The 27,432-nt window shown below is 37.0% G+C and overlaps 1 protein-coding gene across 2 annotated transcripts in view; it reads right to left on the bottom strand.

Moving 5' to 3' along the window:
* The window catches only part of ZBBX (zinc finger B-box domain containing), a 105,572-nt gene extending 89,071 nt beyond the window's left edge, over window positions 1–16,501 (bottom strand). For both annotated transcript variants that reach the window (XM_065876455.1, XM_065876454.1), the window contains exons 1-5: window positions 16,434–16,501; window positions 12,320–12,433; window positions 9,578–9,668; window positions 2,787–2,835; window positions 1,807–1,916 (exon numbers count right to left, since the gene is read on the bottom strand). In XM_065876455.1, the coding sequence (XP_065732527.1) occupies window positions 1,807–1,916; window positions 2,787–2,835; window positions 9,578–9,668; window positions 12,320–12,433; window positions 16,434–16,501 (432 nt within the window). The remainder of the gene's footprint in view (window positions 1–1,806; window positions 1,917–2,786; window positions 2,836–9,577; window positions 9,669–12,319; window positions 12,434–16,433) is intronic.
* Window positions 16,502–27,432: the final 10,931 nt, after the last annotated feature.

Consider the following 27,432-nt stretch of genomic DNA (forward strand, 5'->3'; position numbering starts at 1 on the left):
TTGAACTCCATGGCCTTTAAAAAGTGCTCAACATAGAAGAGGATTAATAAGAAATATTAACTCATAGCTCCTATGCAAATACTTTTTCAGATCATGAACAGTGGAATCCAACAATTCAATTCTGCCATAAGACCCTTTTAGCTTTCATACTTCAAACTTCAGGAATATTAGCATTTGTTTATATTTTCTTAACTTTTCTGGATAGGTATAACTTGTTAAAATTCCACCATCATATCAAGTAAGGAGAAAAATAGTATGATGTATGATGTAAAAGTAAGAGCATTATTCCAAGAGCCAGGGTTTTACATTTAATATTATTAGTGCTTTATTAGACTTAAAGCACTCTAACTCTCTGAGCTCAGTTAAAACTGCCATGAAATAAGGCTAGTAATACAATCTTAAACCAGAAGTGATTATAACTAAATTCTCTGAAATTTAATAAATATTAGTTATAGTGATCCACAAACATTAGTTATAATCAAATTCTTTGGGGGAAAACTGCTTCCTAGGTATGTATAATATTTTAATTGCAAAATATATTGGATATCTTCCTTTCAGTTAGCTTCAATGATAACAGTGTTTTCAATAACAGAAACGCTTTAAAGAAATGACTCATTCAACAAACATTTGCTGAGTACCTATTAAATTGCAGGCATAATTCAAGGTGGTAAGCACACAGCAGGGAACAAAAGTAAATCCCTACTCTCATGAAATTTACATTGTGGGTGAGTGGAAAATAAACAAATAAACATACACTAAAGGGTGATAAATGTTATGTAGATGAATGAGGCAGCTTCACAAAACTATAGAGTCATCTCAGCTGTTGCTGTTTTATAAAGAGCTGTTAGGACAGGCAATGTTTGAGTTGACCTTTATTGATATGAGGAGACCTTGGGGGGAGAAAATTTGATGGGGAAATATTAAGAGTTGAATTTTGAACACACTAAATTAGTGATTTTGGTTAGAAATCCAAGTAGAAGTGTTGATTAGGCAGTCTGAGTTGAAAGTTCAGGGGAGAGATATGAGTTAAAGATGTAAATTTGGGAACCATCAAACTAAAGATGGGCTTTAAAGCCAAGAGAATAGATGAAACTACCTAAAGAACAAGTATAAACAGACTAGAGAAGAGGCCTGAGGACTAAGCCCTGTGGCACTCCAACGTTAAGGGGTCAAGAATACAGAAAAACAACAAAGCCCTACACAGAAAAATACATACCATACGATTCCATTTATATAAATTTCAATAGGTTTAGCACCACTACATGTATGCTGCTAAAAATCAGAATAGTAGTTGGTTTTGTAGTGGGAGTTAATTGGAAAAGGCACAAGGGAACCTTCTGGGGTATTCTATTATCTTGATGGGGGTGTATACATTTAAGATTTGTCCATTTCACAGTAGGTAAATTATACCTCAATAAAAAAAGAGAGAGAGAGAGAGAGACAATGGGAGGAGATAATGTGATGACAGCAAGTGTAGACAACTCTAGAAATGTTACTAAAAGGGGTACAGGGGGAGATGTGGGGACCAAAGAAGAATTTCTGTTCCAGTTTTGGTTCGAGAAATACTGCATGTTCTCGTGCTGATAGGCACGATCCAAGGGAGAGAGGACAAAAGTTAGGTGGTGTCTTTAAACAAGAATGAGAGGATGAGATTCAGGGCATCGTGTAGCATTAGCCTTTCCTGGCAGCCTGCACACTTCACCCTTAGTAATGATCATGAAGAAAAAGACATGGCTACCAAGCAGGTTAAGTCGGGACAGGTGTATGAGCCCGTGTGAAAGTCTGATCTTACTCCAGTGTACATACTAGCAGAGCGGCTTTGTTCTCACACTGCCCACAAACCTTCCCTTTTATCTTGGGTTTTTCATGTTCAGAAGAATTTGCCATTTTATAATTAGATGGTTGTTTCACTGGCTCTGAAAGGGAAAAAAAAGACCAATCACATTAAAATACAATGTTCAGTTTTCTGATTGATAAAGGAAATTATGCACATTTCTAAATTCTCAAACAGTATATAAATATTAGTTGCCCAATAAGAATGGCATGTAGCCAAGTCTAATCTTCCCAGTAGACTAGGGAGCCCACAGTCCCCCTCCCACCCACTGTGACCACAGGGCCACACATATCCACCCATATCCATTCTGCTGTAAACTCAGTTGAACTGGACATGTAAAATTACAGATGTTAAAAACTATGCTTTGGATAGAATTCCCATAGTCTTCTGCCCCATCTCTGGATCAAACTAAAGCCCACACAGAACAACTTCTATAATAAATGTTATATATATTTCTATAATTTGTTCTATCAAATTATCTTAACTATCCAAATTAAATGTTTATCCTCTATTTTAAAAATCTTATTTCTTTTAGAAGTACTGTAAATTCAAATTTTATTTTTGGTTTTTGCTATTTTCAAATAATGTATTAAAATATAAAGCAATTTTCAATATTCATTTAATTTCCCAGAGTAAAATTTCAATCTATGATTTTATACTGCTAAAATTTTCTTCCTAGAGTTTAAGGAACAATGCTATGAAAGTCCTCACTTTTCAAAAATACTATTATTATGATCATATCCTAAGTTGATTTTTGACATAAAATAAGCACCCCTCCCCAAAATACAGATAAAATATATTTTGAGTATCAAAGATAAAGAGTCACCATTTTGGGGTTTAGAATCTTTATGCTGCATGAACAGTTCTAGCACTTAAATTTTCTATGTAATTCAAATGTAAAAAAAAGAAATTATACCTTCAGCATCTAATAATACAATGGTAAACTGTTTACCTTGAAGCTGCTCCTTCAGTAATTTTAATTTCACTTTTCCAGCAGAAAGCTGTATTCATAAAATAGATATTGTATGTCAGGTATACAAACTCAAATAAAGTTTAAGTTACTAATAAAAATATTATAAAGCCATAACATTTTGGTGCATCTTGAACAAAACAAACATTTTGAAAGAATAATATGAGATCTTTAATGCATATATAGGAATTTTAATTAAATCAAGAGAAAATTCATAAAAGAAAAATATATTTTGGAAATATATATAAACCAGTTTTTTTTTAATGTCACAAATTATCTTTAAACAAAAATTACATATCACCATGAAATGATTTTAGGAAAGCATTGGAATTCAGATATTGTAAAGGCTCAGTAAGCCTTTTCTATCTCTGATCTTTCTGAAACACACAAAGCCTAATATTTGTGTAGACTGAATCTAAGCTGAATTCTGACTAAGCTATTCTGCTCACATAACTGTAGAAGCTAATATTATTATCTTAATTGCCCAAATCAGAGAACCACATGTTTAAGCATCATAGGCATAACCTTCAAATATATTATTTGTGATCCCTGACTTTCCCAAGTTGTAGCCAAAAAAATTGAGTAAGTAACAATTATGGATAGGTATTTCAAATAAATAATCACTTAAAATCCTTGGATCTTAAGAGTTTAAGAAACAAAACAGACTCTCCAATTGCACATACTTGCCTTGGTCTTATTAAAACCAACGTCTGAAGTACACAGACATTCACGGAGCGTGGCGCACACTTATACACACACTGTCAATTCATGCCTCATTTTCAATTTTCAATTTGCATGCTCAATTGCCCAATTTGTACATGAGAATATGAGAATAATGGTTGCCTCTATGTCTATGGCTGTACCAACTGCAGTCATCTTTGAAAATTTAGGCCTAATTATTTTCAGTGAATCTAGTGCTTTTGCTTCAAAAGGGCATTTGTTTGTTCCCATTCTTTAAGGAGCTGCTGAAATACTATGTTCCAAACACAGCAGACAAGAGAATAGAATTGAAATAATCAATTTTTATGTGAACCACACTTTTATTTTTAAACTGGCAGTGTTGTACAAGTTACAGATAATTTAATCCTATTTTTTATAACCAAATTATCCAATACTATTACCTTAATGATACATCTGAATTGCAACATGATCTATGTGTTTATAGGCTACCTGGGCAGAATGCATATACCAAAGCAAAATGAATTCATTACTAGAGACATGTTATACTTTGTTCTTGTTACTGTGAATAATATTTTTCTGCTCTATGAATATAGCCATATTTACTTCATATGAATCAAACTGTATACAAATATTTCAATGAACAAACTGCTAGCTTACTATTTTTAGGCAAATAGAATTTCCTCCTAAGTCTGATTTTTATCTGTTGGGGAAAGAGATGAGGGTGGAGTAGGGTTGGACCAGGGATACACACACACACAGGCAAACACCATAAAGATATATGGATATGCATATGTGTGTATATATAAAACACCAGGAATTCAATATACTGAAGCCTATACCTTATTAACCCACTTATGACTCCACAAGGAGATGCTGAAGGGGTCCTATCAGGAGTCAGGGCAGCTTAGTGTCTCTACCACGCAGACATATCATCTGGGCCCTTGGGGTCAGACTACGTTGTATTCATCGGCCTCCCTGGCATTCACAAATGCCTCCATCCTGCCACTAATGTCCTAATCCACCATGCTGGGCCCACACTCCTTCCACAAGCCACCTTTTCAAATATCCTCATTCTTAATCCAATTAGCTACTCAACCTTTGCCATTCTCCACTACTTGTCCTTCCGTCCAGGCTGCTCTGCCCTTCCATGAAGCCCTTATTAAAGAGTCCTTTATCTTATGCCTTAAAAATTTCCTTAAAATATCTCTTCCAAAAGTTCACAGTAACTGGACCCACCTTTCCTCACACTCAACCTTCTCCACAGAACTCTCCAGAGGAAAGAGCTCCATTTCTACCCCCTTTCACTCACCAGGAGAGAAGGAAAATGTTCTCCCTGTTTGCTCCCCAGTGCTGCTTCCAGAATACTGGTCCGCTTTCACCAATACATGAAGTTGCCTCTACTGAAGGTCCCCACCATCCACTTACCACCTTTATCAATACCCAGGATCCTCTTCCACCTGAAACCTCAGCAGTCTGTTCAGTATTTCTCTCCAGCACATTTCTGGGTGATGATCGTGGAGACTTTACTGTCCATGTTCACCTGATATCCTGATGCTGAAAACCCTCCGACATGCTGACTACTATGAACATCTAAGTGCCTCCTCAGCCACCTGACCATTATGACCAAACCTTGGACCTAAGCAGCAATCTGAATGGCCATACTTTCAAAATCCCAAACTCAGAGTTTCTCAGTGCAAACTGCAATCTCCTTACCTCCTTCCTCTTAGACCTCCCATTATCTACCAACCATTGTGATGAAATAATAACAACTGGGTCCCCCACAAATCCATGCTGAATAAGCCCTGTGGGTTCTTATGGCTCTTCAGCAATCCATTCATCCATTTGCTACTAAACCTCAAACATGATTCTCACATGATTTGGCTACTCCAAATCTTCTCCATTCCAAAAACCTCAGATCCACCCCGTTTCCTTTCCTTAATCTGAACAGATGATCTTGCCTTCAAATTTACTAAGAATGTCAAGGTCTTCCTATTAGTATTTTTCCACAGCTTCCTGCCTTACCGCCTGTCAAAAACAACCTCTAAAAATGTACCTTTACTGCCACCTGTTTTCTCTTCCATTTTTCTTGTCTCAGAGAAAATGTGCCCTCCTTCCCCTGGCCAGGCTCTCCTCAAGGAGCTACCTCTTCAAAGCCCTCAGCAACTGGCACCTCTCTCATTTGAATCTTCAATCTTTCTTCCACTAGTGAATCTATCCCTCAGCTACAGAGTGGCTCACATCTTCCCCATGATTCTAAATATATATATATATATATATATATATATGCACATATATATATATATATATATATACACACACAGTATTTATATATATAGTATTTGTTTATATATTTTTGTATTATATATATAAAGTCTCCTTGATCCTATTAAAGCCTTGAGAGATCACCCTCTGTCCTCATGTTTACTGAAACTTTAGCCTTTACTCATTGCCACCTGCCTTTCTTTTTCAACCACTTGAAATATATTTTTACATCTGATAACAATCCAACCATCAAATCAAATTTATTGTTTTTAAAAATTCTCATTCTCCGTAAATAAACATTTTAATGTGATTTTCAGTTAATATTACAATTGGTTTCACACATATTATCTCACACCTTGCTCAAAACTCTGTGGAGTAGTCAGCAAGTACTGTTATGCATGTTTACAAATATGGTAACAGTAGCCCAAGAAAGGTTACATCATTTGTTTAAAATCACAAAGCTAATGAGATGAGTCAGGATTTTAATCTATATAGTCTACCAAAGGGTTTCTTGTTCTTGGTACCACTGACATTTTAGGCCAAATAATTCTTTGTCGTGAGGTCTCCCCAGTGCATTGTAGAATGCTCAGCAGCACCCCTGGCTTGTAGCCACTACACACCATTAACCAAAAAAATCCCTCTCAGTGGTGATAACTAAAAATGTGTCCAGACATTGCCAAATGTCTCCTGGGGGACAAAACTGCCACCTGTTGAGAAACACTGCTAAAACTAAACCCAACTTTTTCATTACGAATACATCAATCAAGGTTGACTTCTCCATTTTTTTTTCTAAAAATGTCCTCCTTTACTTTCATCTCCTATGAAATTACATTACTTTGACTCTATTTCTCCCATTATTTCTCTTCTCAGGCTCCCTTTACTGGAGAGCTGGCAAATTATCTTAGAACTAGCCTGAAAGCCTGCATTTCAAATCTTGGCCCTGACCCTTGACGTGAGCAAGTTATTTAACTTTTTTGATGTTAAATTACTTCATTTGTGGAACTGGAAAAAATAACAACTGCCTCTTAAGAGTGATATAAGCACTTAATGAGATGTAACAGGAAAAGCACTGTTGACTGGTATAAAACAGATAGTGAATAAATATTCAAGTTCTCTTTGCCTCCATATTCTCTGGGCTTTATCCTTCATACCTGCCCTTTATCCTTTACACCTTTCTTATCCTTTTTATAAATTCTTAGAGAGCACATTTACCCTCTCAGCTTCAACTAACACATGAGAATGCAAACAAAACTCTGAAATCTTTGAAATTTGCTAAGAGAGTAGAACTTAAATGTTTTTATTAAAAAAAAAACAAGGTAAATATGGATGTGTTAATTAACTCGATAGAAGGAATTCACTTACAATGTATATGTATATCAAATCACCGTGTTGTACACTTTAAATATCTTACAACTTTACTTGTCAATTATACAATAAAGCTGGGAAAAGAAAGTAAGAGAAGGAGGGTAGAAGGGAGGGAGAGAAGGAGGAAGCCAACTATCTAGCTCTAAATCTAAACACCAGAACTTTTCTTTCCAGCTCCTTTATTTTTCTATCTCCTAGGCAATTCATCCTGGAATACCAGTTATATATTTGACTTCTTCTTTTCCTTTCTCACTGTGTTTTGGGTCCATGTTTCCTTTATATTTCTTCTGCTACGTTCTCATTCAGACTCTTCTCATCTGACCTTTTAATAGACTTATAAATAGTCTCTCTGCTTCTATATCAGTGGCCTCCAAAGTAGCATGTATGCATGCCTGAGGGAGCTCGGAAAAGATCAAAGAGAAGAAAAGAAGCATCTATTCATGTTTATATCATCCTTGATTAATTTCCATATTTTGTTTTACAATGAACATGACATATTAGTATGTATATAAATAAATTATATTTATAAGTAGATAAAAAATTCATGGATAGAAAGTCCATTCTCAAAATATATTCTCTTTTTTTTTTTTTTTTTTTTTGTGGTACGCAGGCCTCTCACTGTTGTGGCCTCTCCTGTTGCGGAGCACAGGCTCAGCGGCCATGGCTCACAGGCCCAGCCGCTCCGCGGCATATGGGATCTTCCCAGACCGGGGCACGAACCCGTGTCCCCTGCATCAGCAGGTGGACTCTCAACCACTGCACCACCAGGGGAGCCCTCAAAATATATTCTTTATTGCTGTGGTACATGATCAAAAGAGTTTGAATATCATTTGCTCTAAACTCTACTTATATAAACTTCAAATGCACTGGATATTAACAAGATCAACCATCATACATCATTACCTTAAACTTGCTACTCTCCTGCTTCAAAGTTGTCAGGGAATTCTATTCACCCAGTGAAAAAGTCAACACTCCTGAGTCTGGTATTCAGGCCTCCTACCCTCCTGCCCAATCTTATTTCTACTCCCACCTTCTGTAACTCCCCAACCCCTCATGCTTTCATCATCAATTATGAGGTTTATGGGAATGGGCATTATGACTTATTCATCACTTTTCCTTACAAATATATCTAGTACACTCTCAAATATTTGTAGAGCTAAACTAGTATTTCCCAAGCACAAATACACTACCGGGCAAAAATTACATAGTGAGTTTTCCTATAAATATTTACATATGTGCATCATCTTTTACATTAGGTAAGGATATCCTTGAGAACAAGGATAATTCAGTATAAGACAAAGAAGCATTAATAAATGCTATTAATAAATAGCAGGGCTTCCCTGGTGGCGCAGTGGTTGAGAGTCCACCTGCCGATGCAGGGGACACGGGTTTGTGCCCCGGTCCGGGAAGATCTCACATGTCGCAGAGCAGCTGGGCCCGTGAGCCATGGCCGCTGAGCCTGCGTGTCCGGAGCCTGCTGCTCCACAACGGGAGAGGCCAACAACAGTAAGAGGCCCGCGTACCGCAAAAATAAATAAATAAATAGCATTAATAAATGCTATTGAATAAATAAATCAATAATCACAGAGTCAGCACTTTTAATATATTTACAACAACATCTAAAGTATGGAACACTGTCTCAGAAAGATAATGAAAAATGCAAAGTGGATTATAAAACTTTTAATGCAAAAATTAAAGAAACATATCTCAGTAAGAGAATGACACTAAAGAATAAAATGCCTTTTCTAAGCCAAAAATGTTAGAAGTGCCAAGATGTCTGTAGATGCCAACCGACCCAATGAAAGTTTAATGATAGGTATATAAAAAAGAAAAAGCTATAGAAGTTAAAACTTACAAAGTCACAGATTTTGTACTAAAGAATCCAGAAGCAAAACAGTTTTCTTTACATAAGGACACTCATTTGCCTTTAACCTTAAATATTATGTAATGTTATATTTTACAATACACAGTAAAGATAAAGCAATTCTATGGCTGGGGAATTTTAAAGCATTTTCCCTTGGGTATCTTCACATATGGAATCAACAGTTTATGAATAATTATTATTCCAGCAGAACATAAATACATTAAATAAATGTGATATAACAAAAAGGCAGAAAAAAGTCTGTCCTTTGTTATATCTAATAATTTTGCTTTCACCTTAATATAGAACTACATAGTTCTATTTCACATACTAAAAACCAGAACTGAACTGAATGGAAAAATTCAGTTTAGAAAATTCACCTGAAGATGAATTTTTAAAAATCAACTTTCAGATGAAAAACAAAAACATATCTGAATAGTGAAAGTTGCATATTAGCCCATAAAATACAATTGAAATCCAATAACATGCAAACTTGTTAAAACAAGAATAGGAGGTTCTTAAGTATGGAAGGGAATGCAAGATCTGAAAAAATAATTTATATCTTCTCAGCAAACTGCCTAAGAATCAAATGGTATTTTCTTACCTTAATAACATTTCCTTTATTTTGTGACATCATGCATGATTGATTACCCAATCTGCCCACTTGTGCAGATTTCCAGCGACATCCACTTGACCTTCAATATATATGAACAGAAGACAAAATGTAATTACTAAATATATTTCTCCTTTTAATGAAAACAAATATATTTTCCCTGTTTCAGAAAATGGAAATTCAGTTGTTAACATTTAACAGACCACCACAAAATGAAAATGAAATATCAAGAATGCCACAATATCCTCAGTAATTCTAAAATATAGCTCTGTTATATTTGGAATTTTTGAGAAGAAATGAATAAAAGTGAAATGTCCAAACACAGATGAAGAATTTCATTTTTTAGACATTTACAATGACTAAAGATAGCTTTACTGATTTATAGGAAATGTTACAGATTGTCATGCAGTTTTAAAAGCTAAGTGTTCACAAATGCAAAGAGAAAAAGGAAGCAAAACAAGACCCCCCAAAATTCAGCAGATCTACTATGTGATGAATTCCTATTAAGACTTCAAATTAGCTCCCACAGCAAAAGGTAACAGAGCTTTCAAAGAAGGCAAACTGTTTCGCTTTACAGTTTTCAAAGTACTTTTATTTGAGCCTCACAAAATCTTTTGAAGTCAACAGAGCAGGGAGGCCAATTCCCATTTTAAATAATAATGAGAGAAAAACTTGCCCAAAGCCACAGAAATAATAAATCATAAAACCAAGATTGGATAACCAGACTTTCCGTCTTCCTGACCAGTGACTAGCAGGTTCTCATTCCGGCTGTGACATTTACTATCTGTGTGACCTTAGAAAAGCATTTAACTATTCTGAAAACCCAGTCAAGCTTTAGAACATTTTTGAAAACATCTAGAAAAGGTTCCTCAACTAATGAACATTTACTCTTGGGGGCTGCTTTCAGGAACTCTGATTCACAGATATATTCATGATCCACTGAGAAGCCCAAACTAAATCCAAATTAGTGAAGGTTTAAAAAAATAAGAAAGAGGGCTTCCCTGGTGGCGCAGTGGTTGGGGGTCTGCCTGCCGATGCAGGAGACGCGGGTTCGTGCCCCGGTCCAGGAGGGTCCCACATGCCGCGGAGCCACTGGGCCCGTGAGCCATGGCCGCTGAGCCTGCACGTCCGGAGCCTGTGCTCCGCGGCGGGAGAGGCCACAGCAGTGAGAGGCCCGCATGCCACACAAAAAAAAAAATCTTTAAAAAAATAAGAAAGAAAACAAAAAACCAAAAAAAACACAATAAAAAAAGAGAACTGGCCATTGGATCATTAGGATAAGAGCAGCAAGATACAGAATAAACTTTGTCACCTGGGATGTACTACATTGAGATGACTTTGATTAAACCAATACTCTGGTTATTAGAAAGGTTGTGTGTATAGCTCATGAATACTCTTTCACAGAGTTAATCTCTAAAGACAAACACTACTAAAACTATAATAAACCTTTGAATTTTCTTTAATGGTTCAGAAGGTACTTTATAGATATTTGAGAATCATCATTTTGAATACTAAACAAAAGCAAATTTAATACACAAAGAGTCTGGTAATACTTAGTACCACCAAAAGCATATGAAATATGCCCACTCATTCTCTGTAGGAGAAAGTTATGCACTTTTGAAGCCTATTTGAAAGGAGTTCTCCAATGTCTACCAAAATGTAAACTGCCATATACTTTGACCTAAAATTACATGGGTGGAAATTTATCCCATAGATACTCTTATAGATGTAAGCAAAAATATATGTAGAAGCATATTCATGGCAGCATATATAATCACAAAATACTGAAAACTTAATAAAGATATGAAAAATAAATGCTATTATAGCCACACAAAGAAATACTATGCAGCCACTAAAAGAATGAGATCCCTGTGCACTGATGTGGCAAGAGCACTAAGATATATCAAGTAGAAAAGTAGAATGTGACTCCATCCACAGACTTTTATAGATGAACTCATTTGAAAAATGTAAAAGACATGTCAGATACAAACCTACACACACACACACACACATTCAAACACTTATATATACATAGGCTTGTACAAAGACAAGACATTTGTGGGAAGAAACATTTTAATTGTTAAAAGTGGTACTACACAATGGGCTGGGAGTCAGCCTAAAGTGAAGAAGAGATAATTTTCATTATATAACTATCAGTTATACTTGATTTTAATTATATTTATGTATTATTTTTACAACAAAGCAAAATGCTCGGTAAAATTAGTACAGATATGCAAGCATAATATTAGAGAAGTCTCATTAATAAAATTTCAGCTAAAGCACATTTGCTAAAAATATTTCAAACATACGTGAGGGTCTGAATGATTCTTATCTATGTGCATGTTAACCCCTGCCCCCCAAAAGTCTTTTAATAAATAAAAATGCCCTACACATAAACTGGCAATCTCCTATTCATGGCAATTTTATGGGAGCAAAGGGCAAGTTCTGCATTGCTGTCCTCAACATTCCAGACTATAACTGGTTCAGAAGAGGAATGTAAGAAGAGAAATAAGAACATGTAAGACCAAATAAGGTTCAGAGGAAAGGGACACAAAGAGAAAAAGTAGGGGAAATTTAATATTGCTTGCTCATCAGGAAAAGCCAGAAATGATTCATTCAGGACGGACAGTCATTGGAGTGACAATAATATACAAAATAGTTCTTGACATAAGGACTTCAGTTTATAATAAAATTCATCTTATTCCTCTAAAATCCTCTACAAATGTCACCCACCCTCTTTCTTCCTTTTCTTTGCTCCTTGTCGCTTGGAATTCTTGTAGTTTCTTTTCCATCTCTTGGTTCTCCAACTCTAACTGTACTTTCTCCATTCTCAGTTCTTGAGCATTTCTGAATAAGATTTAAATGCAAAATGTTCATTTGGGGTAAACAAACAAACCCCCCAAAAAGAAAAAAAAAAGGCAAACTAAGTTTATATTATGGTTTGCCCTTAATTAAAATTATGAATAATAAATATGTGAAAAACTATTTTAACTACTTCCTTTGTAGTCTTTGAAATATGGTTTCTAAAGTTAGCATTTGCCTTCAATTAATATTCTCCTGAAGCAAGGTATCGCTCCAAATCTTAGACTTTTGTTTTATTACATTGTTAGAGGTCTCAAATCATAATTCATGTTATACATGAGCTATGTCTTTATATATGTACAAATATCCATGACACACAAATAGAAAATAAAATAAAAATTATTTTCTAATTTTCATACTGTCCTTAAAGGATTCAAGTATTAATACTTTGAATCATAGTGTTTAAAATAACTATTCTGTATGGGCAGAATACACATTTTTGCTAAATTAATCATCTTGGAAAACTTCGATAAATTTCTACCTTTATGCCATGTATGTATAATACAAAAAGAGAAAGAGAGAGAGAGAAGGGCCTGCTTGGAGCCTATTAGGAAGAAAACCCCTGTCAAGGGTCTTGGAACAGGAGCCATCAAAGGGATAAATGGGAACTGAGCCAAGCATCACCTATTGTTTCCACTGAAGGAAAGCAACAAGAAGAAAAGTTTCAGAGGACAGAGCAGAGCCCCCTAACAGATTCCTGTACAAGAGCTTTCGTAACAATATCTGAAGTTCATCAAGCTTTTGACACAAGCTATTTTCTCCATTCTACAATTCTGGTCCCTTGTCAGCCTCAGTCACTGAGTCTCTCTTTCAAGAAGCAAACCAACCTAGTTCTCTAGCTTTCACTCTCTATCATGAGTTTAAATCTCTTCTTTCGTTATTTCATTAGTGTCTTATTATAATCAAGTAGTGTGGGCTACTTGGGTATGTGTGCCATGGCAAGGAACCAGAATAAGAATAATGAAGATAAGAGAGGGAAATAATTGAGAGGTGGTGAGCAATCCACCAAAGAGCAAGCGGGCCAAAGATATGTCCCCAAGTGGACAGTCCAGGAAGATATATGGAAAGTGACAGGAGGCGAAAACTGTCTAGAGCGTTCAGAGAAGCTGGTGAAGATATTGAGAAAGAGAGGCATTATTTTCATTATATCTGTTCCCCAAGGAGTAATTCAGCCCCTACTACAAACAAGCACTGTCGTAAGTGATAGGATGTGAGACCCAATGGAGCTTCCATTATAGACAGGAACGTAGACAAACGTGAAGGTAACTGAAGTATAGTATAATGGTGTTTTCATTGGAGAAGTACAGGGAGATACCTGAGCACAGAGAAAGGGCACATACCCAGCCCCTGGGGCCATAGGAACAGTACCTGGTGGAAGTGAAGACTAAGCTGAGTCCCAAGGGATGAAAGGACTTAGCCGGCCAAAGGGAAGTGGTGAGAGCAGTGTTCCAGGAAGAAAGAAAAGTGTGGGTACAAGTAGAAAAGAGTGATTTGTGGGTCCAGGAACTAGAAGTTTCATGTGCCCAGGCATTAAGTGCAGGACGGGGAGAGTGGCAAGAAATGGAACTGCTGAGGTGGACAGTGGCCAGATTATGAAGAGCTGTGTAGGCCATAATGAGGAATTGGGATTTGTATTCTATTAGCAATAAGAATTTTTAAAAGGTTTTGAGAGAATTGAGACTTGATAATACTTGCACTTTAGAAAGTTCACTCTGGCTGTATAATGGAATATTAATCAGAGGGTGTAAGGCTGAGAGCAAGGCAGCCAGTTAGGAGACTATCTCAGTAATCCTAATAACAGAGAGACTGTGCTGGTCTGACTGGACAGAGACACTGGAGAGAAAAATGGGAACATTTGAGAAATATAAGAAAATAGAATTAACTGGAGTTGGAGACTGACCAGAAGTAGGTAACTGACCAAGGAAGGGACAAGGAAGGAACCTGAGATAATCTCAAGAGCAACCAGGAGACCAGTGACGCCATTTCCTGAACTAATTCACTCTGGGGTGGGCTGGGGACACAGTTCAGGATTAGTGGCCCAAAGTCTCAGTGGCCCACAACACTTTCCACATCGCCTCCAGAGGAAGAGTTCAAAAGCACACATGTGATTGTGTCATTTGTTTGCTTACAAAACTTTTGATGTTCTGAAAGTCCCCACTACGGTAGAGGAAGGGGGTGCGACTGAAGAAAAGCAACTGGCCTACTGACCAAGTGGTCAAGTTGATGGTGCAATTCCATGGGTCTGGAGCAAGACAAAAGATTCCTCCTGGAGACATCCTTAGACACAGAGCCAGAAGGGCAACTAAAGTTGATCCCACAGGGACCGTGTCAACACAACAAATCCAAGAGGCAGAAACAGCCCACAGAAATGGTGTGGAGGCTGGAAAAGAGTAGAGAGGAATTGGAGAACACCAAAACATAAGACAACATTAAGACAATTGCTGAGACAATGTCAAATAAGGTAGACTTGGAAGAAGTAAAGGGCAAGAAAAGAAACTCCAGAGCAATTACCATAGAATGGGTGTTCCCGCCCTAGTTTCTATGGGTTGTGGTTCATGGCTGGACCAGGGAGACATGCAGGCCAGGGAACAGTGATTACCCCTCACCTCCAAGATAAATCCCAAACTCCTTAGTGTGGCATACAAGTTAATTTATTAGCTACATGACTTGCCATTCTCACCAATTTTGTTCTATAAATCTTAGTGAACTGGATATGTCTGAAAGTCCCCAGACTATGTGTCTGTGTGCCTTTGAACAAGTTTCACCCAGTAACTACCCAACTAACTGCATCTTTCAGGCAAAGCTTGGAGACCTCCTCACCCCTGGCCTAGCAGTTTGGGCCATGTTCTCATAGCTACCTGTGCTTTAATATCACACCATGTTTCACACTACTTTGTAAATGTAAATTTACTTATTCACATCCTCCACAAGCTACCTGAGGGCAAAGATTGTGACTTTCTTCTTTTGTACCCATTGTTCCTTAGCACAGTGTATAGACTATGTGTACTTAACAAATGTTTGTTGGATGAATGTTTATAGATATATACACACAGACTTAAAACGTATCACCAAAATGCATTGTCCCTTCTCTTTTTGCATTAAAAAAGTAAAATTAGTAATACTAGCAATTGGATAGCTCCCCTCCCTACCAAAAACTAGTAAACCTAATAATGATAATGCCATATAACTTTTTCCAGTTGACAAAATGCTTTTCCACACAGTATCTCAAAAGCAAAGGGAGAATTAGAAAAGCTCTGAAGACACTGAGTACCCACAGGACTATTTATCTGGATCAGGGAACTCAGAAACTAAAATTAAACATTGACAGTCTGCCCCCAGCCCATGATGGCTGGCCCTGAATCGTATTTGAGAGGAAGGCCTTGGGAATTCCCAGTGACTCTAGATGATCTCAAAGGGAAATGGTATATTGAACCTTCTGGTACCCCTACCATGTCCTGAAATTTCTAGGATACCCAGAATTGCCTGACTCAGTCCAAATGCATCTCCAAGGCAATCTAGGACAGAAGATACCTGTCCTGGGAGAGGTGAATTCAACATAAAGTCCTTTAACGATGCAAAGTGCAAGGGTAGTTAGTGATTTCTCTTCCCTGTTTAAAGGTCTTGTCTCTCACTTTAACAGTCTCCCTAAATTTCAGTTTCTTCAGGGTGATTCTTTTCTAATTTTGTATAAGTGTTACAAAAATATTTGTAACTTTCTGTTGTATTGCTTCAATAGTTGATGAACCCAATTCGCATAGATTCTTGTGTCATAAGTAATTTTAGTCCTCATTTTTAAACCATTATAGATTTACAATATTTCAAACCTACTCTCTTAAAATAGAGCAACGTGAAGAAAATGGAGATGAGAATTCACAAAATTTTATTTCAACTCTAAACAGCCTCATATGAAAAGAATACTTTAAATTATAAAATACAGAAACTTTAGCAACTATTCTATTTAAGTAATAAACACATATGCACTTACTTATATTTTAGCTTTACAGAATTTCCAGCTTTTCCCCATGGAAGAACCACAAAATCTTTGGTGTTCATGATTACTGTCTTAGTATTGCCTAAAAATTATTGTGATTGGCGGAAACTTCTGAAAAAGTAACAAAGGCAAAAGAATTACGTCAACATAAAGTGGTTAACGTTACAAATTTGAAAATACATATAACTCAGGAAAATTTTTAAACAAGAAAACATTATGAGGGAAAAAAATCGAATCAATGGTTAAACAACAAGAAATTATTATAAATGATAAATGTATTATGTTATACAAATATTTATATGCTAATATAGTTATAACTATAACATATCTGACGGAACTAAAATTTTACCAATAATTATATAGCAAAAGACTGTGGAAACTGAAAGTGAAGAATGAATTCCTTAAGACAAATAGAGCACATAATCTGGCTCTTTCTATGATTAAGATTATAACAATATATATCAGGTATTTGTTCCCAGCCAAAAATAATATCCAAAGCTAGGTAGGTAGTGAAAAGAACCTTAGAAACACAATCCAAACTGGAAAACCTTTTTTTTTTTTTACATATACGGTAATGTAAAATGAGAACTAAGGTATGCAATAATTACCCAAAGGCATTCAAGTATACTCATTTATCAAAGAAAAATTTAATGACGCTCTTTGCCTAAGATCAAAAATTAGCATATTTAGAAAGGATTTTTCAACAAGAAATGAAACAAAAAAGATTTTTTGCCTAACTCCAAGTTAGCCAGAAAATTAAATTATTCAGAACACCCTCTTTCCTGAGTATCCCAGTTACTCACGGTTCTACAATAATTTACTCTGCAATGCTGAACTGCTGAATCACATGCACAACTATTAGGTTTTTATATGAATCAAAATTTCCAAATTCCAAACACTCTTAAATATGAGGCAATATAATAGAGTCCATAGTCATAAATGCCCAAACCATTTGACACCGTCATTTTATGTATGTGCTCCCATGTGCTCATAACCCCTATAAATATTTATTAAGGTTCTGCTATATGCACAGCACTGTACTGAGAGACATGAAGGAGTCCAGGCCCAAGGAGATCTGTTCTCTGGGCTCAAATAGTGTGGAGTCAAATAGGGCATATAAGACCTATATATCAAAGCCATAAATCAAGGTAGGAATTACAAAGGCTATAAAACTTACAGATATAGGAGGGGAGCAAAAGAAGAGAATTCAAGCTGGACAGCATTTAAAGTGGGGCTTTAAGGTGAAGGGGGCTAATATATATAAAGATATGGATGGGATGAACTTTCCTCACCGCTAGAAGAAAACAGCTCTTGAATGGAGGGGGAAAAGTAGGTGTAAACTCGGAAATGTAGGCTGAGGCCCAATAATGGGTGACGTTAAATCCCAAGTTAAAGTATTTGTACTGTGTTCTGTAGCTAATGAGAATCACTGAAACTTTTAGAAGGAAGAACAGGAAATAAGCCTAGAAGGTATGCTCAAAGACTTAAGCAGAGAAGACATCAGAACAGGAGCAATCAAGTATAAGTCTACTGTGACATTAAAGTCAACACGATCGAATGAATCGAATCTCTGGGAGATTATTTTACAATTCCAACGATGCAACCACTGATCAAAACATTTTTGGAATGCCTCTTTTGAGACTGTCTGCAGAGTCCATCATATATCCAACAAACACACAAATCTACTTTGCTATACCTCATTCAAAACTAAAAATGATGGTGGCCAGCAGAAGCAACTACTTTGTTTACTCAAATCTAGTTTCAAATTACTCTACCTCCAGAAATCAGATTTAGCCTGAAAGGGTAGATTTTTAATTCCTTAGAGGAAATTCTAAGGGAATTTATTCTCTGAAGAGAATTCCAAAATGGATTTTATACTGTAAGTAATGTAATGGCTGCATCATAGGACAAAGTGTATTTGTGCCTTCAATCAAGTTATTTAGCTGCTCCTTTGTGAGCCCTATTGTGGGTACTGAAGTTACAATGGTAAATAAGACATGGTGTCTTCCCTCAAAGGACTCACAGTCAAGGGGAAAACACACAAATAAAGACAATACCGTGCGACATTCTGAAAGAAGAAAGTACTTAGGGGAGACGTCTAACTCAGACTCATTTCTCAACCACCAAGTCCTGTCTCTCAAAGCTAAAATCAGTGTCAAAGAAAACCAAAGATACCACAGGAATGAAAAAATTTGGTTTGCTTCTGCCCCTTCTTTGTAGGTAAAACCTTTGTCTCATTTCTATCAGAGACTACAAAAGGCACCTTTTAAAAACTTCTAGGACATAGAGTAACAGAGAGTCTATGTATCCCTTTTTGACCTATATCAGGAAATCCAACAGCTGGACACTCATCTACTGTCAGTAAGTTTTTCGTGGAAAGTTCCATAATGTTATCATTACCATTATCATCAAAAATTAAAATAAAAGAATCCCCAAAGTTAATATGTCTGATTAATTAAAATAACTTAAATTGCCTTAACTTCATTTATGCATTGAGATATACAGTTTTATATGTGTGTGTACATTATGCATAAAGCTGAACTGATACACAAGGACTGAAATGAATGAAAGAAAAATCCGTAAATTTCATTAGGATGAGATGATTCAGATTTATAGCTCTGATGATAATGTGATTTAGCCAATAAATAGCCTTATTCAGGGGGCATTTCACTTCACTGAATGCAATTAGTAAGGCTTCTTCTCAATTAAATGTTTTATCAAGCCACAAACAAAGGCCAATTTTCTTGCATGAAGAAAAAAAGGAAGATTATAATTGTGAGTCGCGCTCTTCTGCCTGTTTCCTTTCCTGAAACCAACAGAGAATTAGTCACCGTTCTTGGGACAGCAAGGATATAACAATGTCAGCAGGAAAAATAGCAAGGCACAAAACTTTAGTCACTTAATGGAACCATGGAAATACAGATATACTCTCTGTTATGCAAACCTCATAATTCCATGTGTCCCTTGATCAATAAATTTCTTCTTATAATTGAATACCAAAAGTTCAGTAGTTATTTGGAAAATTTTCTAGTTACCTGATTTATTAGACTGCATCATTTTTGTCCCCAACCTTCTTCTTCCCCAGACACATACACACAATATGACCCAGAACTGCCCATGATGGTTTGAAAGATCCTTCTATATAAGTTCCCATTTTGCGAAAGCAACCCAAGCATCAAGGTCTGCTGCGACAGAATGGAAACAAGGAATTTATGCTCTATAAATCTACAAACTCAGAGTATTCAAGAGCTGCCCTAGACTCAGAGAATTTATCATCACACCATTGGCAGAATGGGATATTTGGGAAACCACTGTTTTCATATAACTGAAAACTTATCTAAGGTTAGTTGATTCTTCTAACAACCCAGATCATCTTAGAGCTGAAAACTTAAAAGCCAATAAATAAGGATTTTTCCTTACTTTAGCACATACTTTCAAGGGGTCTAATAAGCAAACTTTTGGGGATGGGTATTTACCATAGTATTTAGAAATCAAAGGCCTAAGCAAGAAATGTTAAATGAAAATGCATTTAATTAAAAATAGTTAAATTGATAAAAGAATTTTAACAGTTTCTCTGCCTGATATAATCCTTATTTTAAATATATATGTGTATATATATATATTTTTTTTAATCTAAGGAAAGGACTAATCTAAGGACACGTGGTCCTTAGCATAACATCTTATGCTTGAGTGCCCTACTAAATAAATATATGTCATTTTCTCCTACCATAGACCCTGAAAGTAAATCAGAGATTAACATCCAGGCTGCATTCAATCTTTCAACCAACCAAAATATCTGATAATTAAACACTGCTTCAGGGCACTAAATGGTACCCAAGTCACCCACTTTTTACCTTCTATGTGCCAGTTCCCTTGAGAACAACTGAAAAAGTTTGGCTTTAAATATCAAGGGGCAAGATATCCTTTTAAGATAGTTTCTGACTAAAAATGATAAGCAGTTCCATGAAGAATAACAATGGAATATTACTCAGCCCTGAAAAAAGAATGAAATAAGGCCATTTGTAGCAACACGGATCGACAGAGATTATCATTCTAAGTGAAGTAAGTCAGAGAAAGACAAATATCATATGATACCGCTTATATATGGAATCTAAAAAAATGACACAAATGAACTTATTTACAAAACAGAAATAGACTCACAGACATTGAAAACAAACTTGTGTTTACCAAAGGGGGAAGGGTGGGGGAAGGGATAAATTAGGAGTTTGGGATTAAAATATACACACTACTATATACAAAATAGATAACCAACAAGGATCTACCGTATAGCACAGGGAACTATACTCAATATCTTGTAATAACCTATAATGGAAAAGAATATATATATATATATATATATATAACTGAATTACTTTGCTGTACACCTGAAACCAATACAACATTTTGAATGATCTATATTTCAATAAAAATTGTTTTAAATAAAATAAAAATGATAAGTGATATTAAAAGATGCTGGGTTTAAGTTCAGAAGACCTTTGTGTTACAGGGTCTCTGAACTTCAGTTTGTTTATCCAGTATAAAAAGGTAGGGATCTCCCCCTCCCTAATTTGCAGAATACTGAACAAAAGGTCTCTGATTCGTGGCCTATAAAGGGCTTCAGAGAGTTCAGGGTTAGAGAAGGGGGCAGCCTTAGAAACTACCTTGAGAAGCAAATGAGGGGAGCATCAAGGCTCTGATTTACCCACAGCTGCCCTGATTTCATCTATTTTTACATAATGAGCCTCTGGGTCAGACTTAAAGAAATTCTAGAGCTTAAAAAAGTTTGAAAGGCACAATAATAAAGTAATATATAATTATTATTCTCTATCAACTAAAAACTTTATATGATTATAAAAATACAAGTTTTAAATTTATAAATCATACCTTTTAGAAACCTAAGTCCTTTTATATATTTATAGTTTATTTCTCCCATCCATTCTCATACAATCTACTGTTATCCTAGGTGCTCTCTTGTGACTATTTTAGGCATGGGAAAATTAAGGCACCCATCCAAGATTGGTGACAAAGCCAGAAATTACAATTTTATTCTCAGTCCTGTTAGCTCCTCTTAGGATTTAAAATCTAAATTGTTCTACATACTTAAAATAACTAATTCATATCATTCAGATTCTCCCCCGCTTTCATACTCTTAACCTATCATAAAAAGGAAATTTAGAGTAAGAACTCTTTTACCAAAACTATTTTCTAAATTTTACAGCAATTTATTTAAACACCATTGAAACCCTTTTGAGTGTCAGATTGCTCTGTATTTTGCCTCTAAATAGTTCCCCATAAACACAGGAAAAAAAAATACCCAGCTACTCAGCTTGGTACTTAAGATTCTCCATTATCCATTATGCTTTATTTTCCAATTCTCAGCTCACCAAGTTTTATTCTATTCAGTGCCCAGTTCAAAGGCCACCTCTACCATGAAGGTTTCTTCCATCAGAAACGAGCTTCTCTCCTTTAAGGACATAACGTGTATTACACCCACTTGCTACTATATTCTGTCTTGTGTTATTTTTGCTGCTTTGCTTATATAGATGTTATTTCCCCAAGTATCCCAGATATTTGAGGGTAGTCCTACCATTGATCTTTGAATCCCTAGCAATTAGTAGAGTGTCTACACATAGTGTACTGTCAATAATAGTGTTCTAGGTTTTAGCATTTAATAGTTTTCTACTGCTTTGAATTTACTGTATAATCAACTCCATGAAAAAAGAATTTAAAACAAACACACCCACTTCAACAAACCTTTTTGTTTTCTTTTTTCCATGTGCCAGGTATCAGGTTAAGCAATGAGGAACAAGGTGAACCACACAGGTTCACCCTCACTAAACCCTCACTAAACCTCACTAAACCAGAACCCTCACTAAACGTACACTCTGGGCCTGTGAGCCATGGCCGCTGGGCCTGCGGGCCTGCGCGTCCGGAGCCTGTGCTCCGCAACGGGAGAGGCCAGAGCAGTGAGAGGCCCGCGTACCGCAAAAAAAAAAAAAAAAAAATACTTAATTCGAAAAGGCTGGCTTGTAGAAGAGGTACAAGTGATGTGACGAAGGCCTGGTTTCACTGTTTAGGGTTCACCCTCGTTCATGTCTCCATTAGCATTAAGGGCTGGGAAGTCTTTGCTTTGTAATAAAATAAGACTCCCAACTCCGGCAGTCTAGGCCGCTTCCTGCAGCCCGCGGGCCTGGTACTGTGTCCGGCACAAGGCAGGAGCTCAACAAACACCCGCTGGGCCGGCGCCCCCAGCTCCCCTGGGGCCCAGTACACTTTCCCGCCTTCCGGCCCGCTCCCCGCACCACCCAGACCCGGCGTGCTGCCCGCTACGCCGGCTGCGAGGCCCGCCGCCACCGCAGCCAGCCGACCCACCTAGAGCCCCCAGACGTGTGCGTCACCATCGCCGCCGCATAGAGCTGTCTGGAGCTTCCGCCTTGGTCTCCTTGGTTACCGCGTTACCTCAGTACCCATAGCAACCAGAAGGCTTGGTACTGCGGCGCTCGGCCCGCAGAGGGAGCAAGGGAGCCCTGCAGAGAAGCAGGAAGAGGGAGAGGAAGAGAGGAAGAGAAGGAAAGGGAAGGTGCCGGAGCATTGTGCTGGAGTGGGTAACACTTGGCTAACACTTACTGAGCCCCTACCATATTTCAGAAAGTTTGAATAACAACCCAAAATTACAAAGCTAGCAAATGGCAGACGCAAGTAGAATTAACCCAAGTAGTTCAGAACTCCCACATACATACTGTTCAGTCACTCATCAAAGGTCACAATAGGCAAAGTCAGGACTAGAATCTAAGTCTTTGACAAGCCTAGAACTCTCTTTTCCTTATATCAAATACAGGACCCATGGGGGTATGTGAGTTTAAGAGTTGAGAGAGAGAGAGATAAAGAGAGGGGGGAGAGAGAGAGAGAATATCAACTCACACTTCTCCAACTTTTCCAGAGTGTCACCTGTGGTGAACTTATTTTTGGCTTCCTAAATATGCTGTCGTTTTTAATCTCTGTTTATATATATGCTGCAAGTAGGATGTCTGGTTGGTTCTGCAGTCAGTCAGTCAAAAAAATTCCTATGCTTCTCCACACTGAATCTATCTTCTACTGGACTAATAATCTCAAGTATTATAGTTATGACACTAACTCTTGCACCACTGCTTTCCACATTAATGTGCCTGCCAATACTCATTTAAGAACACATCAAATATTTTCCCTTGGCAGTCAGCTATATAAGATTATAACCAGCATGGATAAGAAAGACAATGATAGCCATGTGGCTATGACTGAGCTTTGAAATGAAGGCAGACCTGAGTTTGAGTCCTGGTCCTGCCACAACTCACCTACTGTGCGACCTTGGGTAAGCTGTAAGACCCAGTTTAATTGGTTAAATGAGGTAAGGATACGTTTAGTTCACACATGGTGTAACATGGAAGAGTAAATGAAACAATGTATGTTAAGTCTTTGGCACTAAGCCAGGCCAACAGTAGGTGCTAAATATTTGAAAAATATGGTGGTTTTGAGGCTATGGTGGTTATCTTACTGCTCATGGTATAAATTCACCAAGTCTTTCTTTTAAATCTAATACAATGACAACTTTCAAGTGGATGTGTAATACTACTAGAAGTTTCTTGTGCAAGACTGTGTTTCTCAGACAGCTGTGCTCTTTGAATGATCAGGAATGGTATTTCCAGTATGCATCCCTTGATTCATTTATTCAACAAATATTTATTGAGAGTCCACTGTTCCAGGTTCTGAAAATACTGCGGTGAAGAAAACATAGCCCCTCCTGCTGTCCATCTTATATTTTACTGCCAGCAGAAAGACAATAAACAAACATATAATTATAGGTCAGGGGCTTTGAAGAATAAGGATCAAGAAATAGAAAATAATTGAGCCCAAATTTAGGTTAGATGATCAGAGAGGTCTCTGAATGCAGGGATAGAGGAAGACGTGGGGCAGTCAGAGCAAGGAACATTCCAGACAGAGGGAACAGTAAACAAACTTCAATTCTGACTCAATCAAGAGCAGTATGTTGCATAAAAACTCTGATGACTTCTGTACAGCACTTTTTTTACTTCAGAAAAGAATTTTTACAATGCATTGACTGGCGCAATAGAAAATTAAACTCATAAAAATATTGTATAAATTATTCTGGCACTTTTCAGAAGCCTTAAATGGACATTATCATACTTATATTTAGGGAAATAGTTTATGCATACTTATACAAAACAAAGCAGAGCCAAAAAATAATCCCATGCCAAGTTACATACTAAAGTGAAAAATATGAAGTGCTTGTTTTTCAAAACCATGATTAGTGACAAAATAAAATGAAACATGTAGAAACAGTAACACCTCTAGAGATAAAATATCCTTTCTGCTGAAGCAGAATGCATTTAACTGGCACACCAGCAACTGTGCAAACAGGTTACCACATCTGTATCAGGAGGACAGTATTCCTGAGAGTTTGGGCAAATCCATGCTTCATTGTGTCAGTCTGAAGACAAGATCTGAATGCAAGTTTTCTGAACTAGAAATTTAATTTAAAGAGATAAAAACTAACCATGAAGAAATTGAGAGCACAGACTTACTGAATTCAAAAAAATAACTGCAAGGTCATGCTTAAAAAGACACATTCTTTCTCTCATACACACACACACACACACACACACACACACACACACACACTTCCATTAAGTAAGCCCAGCTCATCAAGTAACCTTATTTTGTACTTGGTAGACACTACCTGGAGGGAAACTGTGGCTGGTCTCAGGACTTTTTAGTCACTCACAGGTAATAAAAGTTCTTAGATGAGTAATAAAAATGTCCAGTCCCGCATAATTGTCAAAACTCTGCATGTGACTTAACATTAAGGCTGTTCTGTTTCACAGTGGTTGGGCCTCCTGAATGCAGGGAAGCCCGGAGTCAAGCAACCATTAAGAAAAGCTTGCGTTTTCATTCCTCATCATCCACTCATGTTTCAGTCTTATTGATTGCCTATGTTAGGATCGCAGGAAAGGATGAGGGTTAAAACAGGACAGTCTTAACTTGCCTGGTATGAGCCTCCCAGGTGTTTAAAGCAGCCCATTCTCCAAAGACCACTCCACTCCATCCAGTGGGGACTTCTTACCTGCATTGCTCTGGATGCAGGTGGCACATTCTCCTCAGACTTTTGCTTATGAGCCCCTAGGCATCAAATGATCATTTTCACTTCTCTCTGCAGGATATCAGTGGTCCTCCTGGAGAGAGTTATAAATGACCCATTTTCTCTTACGTTTTTGCATGTCCCATGTCAGACCTACAGAAACGCTCTTTCATCCTTTGCCCTGCCAGGCTGTGGGAACGCAGGACAGCCTCTCTTTGGCTCAGACACCAGCAACCCACCGGCCTAACAATTGCACTTCTGACTCCTCAGATGGAGTAACAACCCAGCCAACTGTGTCCCCAGCTGCAGGGACCCATTGATGTACATCTTACCAGGCTTGAAATGATAGTCAGGGACTGTCAACAGACATTATCCAAAACCTGGAAATAAGTTAAAGGAACAATTACATGTCTTTTCAGATACACTCTAAGAGCCCACTCAAAGGTTATCTTATCCTCTAGGAAAATGTACCTTTGTGTGATCATCTTTTACTAATCATAAAGCTCTGTTTCTGTGAAGTTACATGTTAATCGGTAGGGTTTTTTTCATCTACAATTTTCACATCATTTGCATCTAGATTTTTGAACCGTCCTAGTAGTTCCGTCCTCAATGAATAAAAGAAACATGTAAATTCTATAGTCATAGAACATCATGTTCTTAACTCTTGAAGTTATATTTTGATAGTAGGTACCAAGCCTTCCTCTTCTGAAGGGAGATGGGACACAAGGCAGACCAGAAACTGGCCAAAAGCACTCTTTCAATCTTCACTCCACTCTTGGCTTCTCAAACTTTTTTATAGTTAGAAGTTGATGGTCAGTTCAGGATTGTAAAACATGTTTTCCACCATCTCCCTTTTACACGTCCTGAAATTTAGCTTTACTTTGAAATGGAGCATCTACTTTCTTCATGCCCTGGCAGACACTGACTATGTGTCCTATTACATATGTATGGGATTTTTCATATTGTCAAGGGTAGCCAAGCTTTAGACGCAACATAAAATTACAAAAAGATTTCTCAAAAATGTAAATTAGTATGATATAAATATATTTAAATATATCTTAAGGACTAAACTTAAAAAGGAAAAAGAAGAAACTTGTAGTTAGGAGGTGAGATTGTCCTTTTATAATTTTTCTCAGCATTGTAATTTCTGGCTGTCACCTATGACACAGAATTCTTCAGCAAATAAATTTCCATAACACAAGGCAATGATCACTGATGTTTCAAAAGTGGAGGAAAATCATCAGGGCATATACTAAATTCCTGCTTCCTGCAATGTGCAGTCGTTTCCCAGTTGAAAAATAAATGTATAAGCTTTTTGGATGGGCATAGTGTTTTTAACCAGCATTTATTCAACACCACGTCTATTGCAGACGCTGCCCTTAAGAGGGACACAAATAGGAACAAAGACTGTATCTCTGCCCTTGAGGAACCCATTGTCTATTGAGGGAGGTGAGAGATAACAAATAATTAATATGTAATGTAGCAAGTATTATATTCACAAAGTATGGGAGCAAGACGTGTGTGGCATGGCCAGAAGTTCTGGGTGGTTCAAACATACCATGTGTGGCAGGGAGATAGGATAAAAAGCTGTGCTGGGGTCAAATTTAAAAGCACCTCAGACATTACACTGTTCACAATGGAAATTACAAAATTGTTTTTAAAACAGAAATTAATCATCTCAGTATGCTTATAACAGCATCTTTTAAAGATAATTCTGGTGGTAATGTAAAAATAGAGCCAAAGGAGAAAATGGAGACAAAGTGACACGCTTAAAATGTGGTTATATTAGTCTGACATAGAAATGATGAGTCTGGAATAAATCAACGCAGAGGGCACAGGCCAAAGATAATAGATTCAAGG

This window comes from Phocoena phocoena, chromosome 4 (genome assembly GCF_963924675.1).
Source record: "Phocoena phocoena chromosome 4, mPhoPho1.1, whole genome shotgun sequence".
NCBI classification, from domain to species: domain Eukaryota; kingdom Metazoa; phylum Chordata; class Mammalia; order Artiodactyla; family Phocoenidae; genus Phocoena; species Phocoena phocoena.